At 44.5% G+C, this 7016-nt stretch overlaps 1 protein-coding gene and 1 pseudogene across 1 annotated transcript in view; both read left to right on the forward strand.

Moving 5' to 3' along the window:
• Window positions 1-7016, forward strand: part of Ankub1 (ankyrin repeat and ubiquitin domain containing 1) — a 29782-nt gene that overhangs the window by 12204 nt on the left and 10562 nt on the right. Inside the window, exon 4 of the mRNA XM_004637977.2 lies at window positions 4667-4781. Within this exon, the coding sequence (XP_004638034.1) occupies window positions 4667-4781 (115 nt within the window). The remainder of the gene's footprint in view (window positions 1-4666; window positions 4782-7016) is intronic.
• LOC105743033 lies at window positions 2057-2697 on the forward strand (annotated as a pseudogene).

Raw genomic sequence — 7016 nt, forward strand, 5'->3', positions numbered from 1 at the left:
GGTGGGGAAAAAAAAACCTAAGTCACATAGGCAGATATTGACCACCACCCCTGTCCCCCAGTATGAATGAGGAACCCAGAATATTGGAAGACAGAACACACAGGGAAAGTGCAGACAATTGCCTAGAGTCAGTGCTTTGGCTCCCATCTGCTCTCTGGTGTGGCCTGGAGTGGTGGACGAGTTTGGAAGGAGAGAGTGGGAAATGCAAGTTTGGAAAGTGTGTACAATTTTGTCTTCCCCTCTTTTAAAAGTCAAAATTAAAGAATAGAGAATGAGAAGGTTCAGAACCCATGAAATTGAAGTCTCAATTTTACTCTTTTCAGTGTTAAGGTTAGGTTGCATTTTCTGTGGCAAGATAGCATTTCCAAGTAGATTTCTATTTTTCAGTAGAATTCCTAAGCTTATGAAGGAACTGAGCACATAGTCAGGCAGGCATGGTGGTACCTGCTTGAAATTCCAGTGCCCTGAAGGTTGTATCTGGTGAGTTCAAAGCCAGCCTGGGCAGCCTGAACTGCATAGTGAGACCCTATCTCAAAAAAAAAGAGAAGAAGTGACAAATAAGGTATTACAAACAATAAGGAAGAAAGGATTAGCTAATAAATGATATTTGAACTTATTTAAAAATTATCTGGATATTCAAACATTGGACCTTAAAAGAAAAACCATTGATTGCTATCTTTGTTCTTTGAAAAATTAATGCTGCTTTAGTTATAACACCTACAGTTACTAAAAGACAGGTAATTAAATTAGAATAAAATACAGGACTGGAGGGAGCGCCCTCCATTGTTAAAGAGTCTCCATAGCTATGGAAGGACCAGGAAAAGCTCACCTGCAGACATCTAGCAGAGGGAAGGTAGCCTTCAAGTCCTGCTGGTGGGGGTCCCAGAGCAGACTAGTGAGTCTGCTGTTGACAACTGATAAAGCCAAGTCAGTAAAGACAGAAAAACAAAAGTGACAAAGTAGGGCTGGGGCACAGCAAACCAAGGTGGCATGAATGCCAAGGCTATGTTAGAACTTAAGCCAGAAGAAATCAGGGTCAGGCTGACAGTAGAGAGGGGGAAATGATACTAAGGGACCCAGGGAGTGAGATCCTAGACCCATGGGAGAGAAGGGGACTGGCTCATCCTGAGAAATGCCTTGGTTTCTATTGTATGTGATGTCCCCAAACCCTCATAAGAGTATAGGCAGAATGTCTGGAAGGTGCTTGGATCAGAGAGCTTAGGGCTGGCTTGCTATTAGGAAGCAGAGTCTGGTTGGAAGAGGCAGGTCACTACGGGTGTGACCCTGAAGGCTATATCTCCCTTCCTGGCTTCTCCTTTGACACTCCATGCACCCTGTCTACCATCCTGTGAGCAGCTCACCTTTGCTGTGCCACTCAGCCATGCCACCCTGCCTTGGAGCCAGGTGACTGTGGACTGAAACCTCTACAAATGGTGAGCCAAAGTAAACCTTCCTCCTTTATTTGTGGGTGTTGGTATTGTGTCGCAGTGATAAGTCATTATAATAGCTTTGTACAGATCAGACCTAATCATTGTCTTTCTATGCAATGAATCTCATTCTCCTGAGGGATCTTTGCAACCCAAGGACATAACTAAAACAGAGCCTACAGCACTGCGTGAGACGTGATACATGGACTCAAGAGTACTTTGTTAGTATTTGCAAAGTGGCAATTCTAAAACAGAATTGTATGTTCAGTAACAGAGAGTTCCAACGCACAGAGGAAGCCAGAAGGAAAGTGCCTTAGCTTATTTGGAGAGGAAAGGGATAGTTATCACCAAGGAAAACTTTCCAGAGGAAGTCATAACTGAGTTGCATCGTAAGCTATTAGTGAGAAAGTGCGGGAAAAGGGGCCAAAGAATTCAGAATCAGCACCAAGAGAAGAAGCTGCCAGTACCAGGACCAGCCTGTGTATACAGCAGTGCAGGCCACCCTGCTGGGCGGGGAGGACAGCACACAACCACAGGAGTGTAGGGCAGGGCCTGAACTTCATCAGCCACACCTTATCTTGTGAGTCCCTCCATGAGCCAGACATCACTAAAGAAAGCACAGTGGGAGAAAGATGGCGGCGGCCGTGCTGCGAGAGCTGGGTACATTATGGATACAGAGCCTGAGAGGCCGGGGGCTGCTGGCTTCGGAGCTTCTCCCATTGCACAGCGCTTCGCCCCAGTCACACATCCACACGAGTGCTCCTCTTGACATTTCTCGCAAGTGGGAGAAAAAGAATAAAATGTTTATCCTCCACAACCGCCTGGCGAACCACGCAGACCAACAGAAATCTACCACTGTCGAAGACAAATAAAATACAGCAAAGACAAGATGTGGTATTTGGCAAAATTGATACGAGGGATGTCCACTGACCAGGCTTTGGCTCAGTTGGAGTTCAGTGATAAGAAAGGGGCACACATAATTACAGAGGTTCTCTTACAAGCTCAAGATATGGCAGTGAAAGACCACAATGTGGAATTCAGGTCCAATTTGTAGGTAGCTGAGTCCAACACAGGGCGTGGCCAGTGCCTGAAAGGCATCCGCTACCATGGCAGAGGTCGCTTTGGGATCACGGAGAAGGTTTATTGCCATTATTTTGTGAAGCTGGTGGAAGGCCCCCCGCCTGCCCCGGAGCCTCGGAAGACGGCCGTGGAGCACGCCAAGGAGTATGTGCAGCAGCTGCGCAGTCGGACCATCATCCACATTCTATGAGGGCCTCGGCCTTTCCAGAGTGTGTGCGCTGCCCTTTATTTTTAAAAATAAAAAAAGATGTAATACAAAAAAAAAAGAAAGAAAGCACAATGGCAATGTCCCTATTCTCTTGAACCTTGCATTTCATAAGGAAGCCAAGCACCCTGTAGAGAAAAGAAAAATATCTTGTTTTAAATGAAGACAAGAACCATGGAGTAAAGAAAATATGAATGAAGGAATACAAATTAATTTAGTAAAGTAGGAGGAAGATAGCTTAGATAGTTGGTCAGAAAAAGGAATGATATTTAAATAGAGACATGCACAAAACAGAGAGCATGCAGAGAGATTTTCAAAGCAGGTTTAGGTGAGAGATCATCTATGTCTCAAGCAGGGTGGAGACAGTGAAGCAGGCAAGCAAACAGAACTCTTCAATGTTTATGAGACAAACTTGTCAGACATGAGCAGTTGTTTAGATGCAGGGCAGGGAAAAACAGGAAAGATGAAAAGCATCTTGCAGATGTAGGGCATAAACAATTACAGAAAGGCTAAAAAATTCTGGGAGTTAGGTTGTAAGAAAAACAGAAGTTCAGTTGAGAGCAAAACTGGCATAAGTTGTCATTGAGGATGAGGGTGGTAGTACAGACCCTCAATTGTAATCCCCCCAGCAAGGAGAGCCTGGAGCTGGCAGCATCCTGCAATGGAAACTGGACTTGGGAGAAGCACGTGGATGGTCACAGGAGCCATGAGTGTCACCAAGATTGTCAGTGAATTGGCCACCAAGTATTTAGTGAGCATGATCAAGGCCCAGGCTGTGCAGCAAGTCCTGAAGGAGCTCTTTTTTCATAATGCTTACATGAAAAAGAGCTTCAACTCAACAAGATGATTTCAAGTGCTGATGATAGGAGGAATGAAGAAATTAAATAAGGTCATTAGAAAAGAGTAAGGAAGGGGAGGAAGTAGTGGTGGCAGATTGTTCAAGCAATGGTAGCCAAGCGAGATCCTCTATGGGGACACAAAGTTGGGGTTGAAAGCTGAATAGAAAGGACTCAGCCTTGGGGAAAATGGACAAAGAAACACTCAAGTGAAAGCAATCATAAATCTTTAGGTCATAAGATAGAAGTGGACTTGGTATGTTAGGAGGTCAGGTGAAAGGGCAAGGTGGCCAGAATGTAGCACATGAGGCAGAGTGCAGGGAAAGGGAAGAACTGAGTATGGCAAGTTAGGAGCTTGGGTTTCCTCAGCAAGGGATGTGTACAGTGAGAAGATCAAAAGGCAGAGGAAAGATTCCTGGGAAACACCAGGCTGAAGGACAAAGGGAATGGCCTCACAGAAACCACGCAAGGACAGACTTCTGAAAGGCGGTGATAAATTCTCCGACAGCAGTGATTTACTTCTGCGGTCATCAAACAGAATAGCCTCTCTTCCATGAAGAATACAATAAGTAGATTAGCTAGTAAGCATCACTCAACCCCATCAGAGTTTATTCATATGCTAAAGATCCAAGACCATTTGCCAGCTGGTTTTCTTTTTGTTTTTTGTTTTTTGTTTTTTGGGTTTTTTTTTTTTTTTTTCCAGAACCGGGGATTGAACTCAGGCCCTTGCGCTTGCCAAGGAAGCGCTTATTCCACTGAGCCATCTCCCTGGCCCCAGCCAGCTGGTTTCCTTACTCTCATCTTCCACACAATGACTTTAGTTTACATGGTAACATATATATCACACTGAATCCATGTCTACAGGACTGTTTCAAAGAAGCTGCAAGGCACATTTCCACATTATACACACTCACTGAAGAGAGGAAAACATGGACGTCACAGAAGCTAGGTGGCTGTTCTGAGCCAATAAACCCTGAAACTAAAAACAGCAGCCTCTACCTTTTTCATTGTGCATCTAGCTTAGGTTTCAGTTAGGAAAATCTTTCATTAGATGTTCTATGGACTGCAAAATCACAGTGATGAGACTAGAACTATGATCTACCTCTCTTGATCCACAGGAACAACGCTTCGTTTGGATGTCTGGGATGGATGGAAGGAATTTCTGATGGGCTGTCTCCGTGGGCAAAAACATAAAGTCCAACGATATCTATCAAAAGAAGGGCCAGTACTCAAGTATGGAAGATATAACAAATGTTGCATTGATTTAAGTAACTTCTTACTAAACTTCTATCAGACCCTGAGCCTTCCATTTGCCCTAGAGCTGGGCCACAGCTCCATGCCATGTAACTTCGCATAAACAAACACTATTGAGATAGTTGCTGAAGCAAGACACCAGGGATACCATCAGGGCCAGCAGCCATTTGCTGACTGGCTACAATATGAGTGCATTTCCCTCTGGACATAATAAAGCAGTGACTTCAGCTGGGGTGGGATAGCAGACTGTCAGCAGCACCTCTGAACCTGCCAGAATAACTGCCTTGCCACTCCACTCGGAAAACATTTGCCAATTGATTACCTGAAGACATTGGCCACCTCTTTCTAAATTCACAAGTAATTTTTTAAAACTGTACTTCATATGTGCCTTCACACTTGTGTCGTACAGGAAGTGTAACAGGAGTGGCAGTGGGAGGAGGTAGCTCAGAGAGGCAGGTGAGCATTGTAATGTACTATTTCAGCCAGCACCTTCCCAAAAGTTCTACGTTGACCTTTAGGGTTTTTACCCAACGGCAATTTCGAACAGTGCCCCCCCCCCCGGTGGATAATTCAATCACATTTTACAAAAGCCCAGTCACCACCAGGAGTTCTAAGGGCTCTCAGAAGTGACAAACTAGATGAGTGGCGTCTACACGCTTTATGAAATAATCAAAAATTTTACACCAGGGGGACTGCCTGCTCGGGGGCCCCCCTCCTGTCCCTCTCTTGGACAGGAGCTTTCTTTCCCTCAATAAATATATTCTGCTCATTAAAAAAGAATGTACACCAATCTCTCTTTGGGGAAAGTGATAATTCTCTTTTTAATATTCTGAATCTAAGAAATTGTTGTAGTGTTGCTGTCAGTAATCCTTAAGACAAATACCGTGTTACATTTACTGCCCCTTTTCATACTTACCTTGCTGTATGGATGAGAAACATATACAGATGACAATGAAGGGTAGAATAGGACCCAGACAATCTAACTCTAGTCATAAAGTTCTTAATCATCTATACTTAACGTAATCTTTCAATAACATTTAAGAGCTCAAAGAATTTACATGGTCAGACTGACAAGAATCTTCTATTCCTCTACCCAATCAAATACTTGCTGAGAACTTAATATTTAGTGCACAAAATCTTAAGAATGCAGCAATCAACAAGATGTTGTCCTTGTCCTCAGTGAGTAGGGAAAAGAAAACAAGTAGCCAATTCCTGGAGAAGCAGATATGCAAAATATTCAGGAGAATGAATTTCAGAGCCCTTCTGCACATGCTTGACTCCTGCTCCCTCCACACTTAGCTAGAGAAACTTGGGCAAGTTACACAAGCACCTAGCACTTCAGTCTCCTCTTCTATAGAATGGGGGGAGGAGGAGGAGGAGGAAGAGTATCTCTCCTATAAAATTGTTCTAGAGATTAAATAACCTAATAATCATAAGAAACATACAAGAATGTGGGGTTAGGCTTTGGTGTTGTTGCCACCAAGAAAGGCAAGTTTCAGTTTGGACCTGAAGGACTGGTATCAGGTGAGTGGTAGGAAAAAGAAAAAAATATGTTCCAGAAAAGTGTATAGAAAGGCCCACAGTTTTAAAAATGTAGCTTTGGGCTGGGGAGATAGCTCAGCAGCATAAGCACATGCCTGGCAAGAGCAAAGTCATGAGTTTGATCCCCAGGACAAAAGGAGAAGGAGAGGGAGAGGGGGAGAGAGAGAGAGAATGTAGCTTCAAGGACTGAAGGATGGTAGATGAGAGGAAGTTAGTGGTCAGATGCTGAAAAGATGACTGTAGTGACCAGTTCATGCAGGCCAATAGAGGAGCATAAAAGGATCTGGCACTTAACTTTCAAGTATTGAGGAGACACTGCAGTGGGAAAAGGATCAAGATAGGATCTGAAGGGCAAGCAAGATAGCTCAGCCAACTAAGCACCTGCTCAGGCAGGCACAAAGATTGGGGGCTGGTTTCCCATCCACGGCACCACATGCCCCACCAGCCCTGACTTCCAGGTGTGCTGAGCCTGCCACTGAGTCTGGGCATGGTGGTGCATGCCTATCATCTCAGCGCTGGGGGGGCTGAAAACAGGAGGATCACTACAAGTCTGAGCTACATAGTGAGACCCTGTGCCAACTACATTGTTTTAAAAAGGTGGGATCTTCAACAAGAACATAGCTCTGGGGGGCCTGGCCCTAGCTCAGGCCTTTAAGTGGCTGCTTCCACAAA

Source organism: Octodon degus, unplaced genomic scaffold, assembly GCF_000260255.1.
Source record: "Octodon degus isolate 3935 unplaced genomic scaffold, OctDeg1.0 scaffold00093, whole genome shotgun sequence".
NCBI lineage: Eukaryota > Metazoa > Chordata > Mammalia > Rodentia > Octodontidae > Octodon > Octodon degus.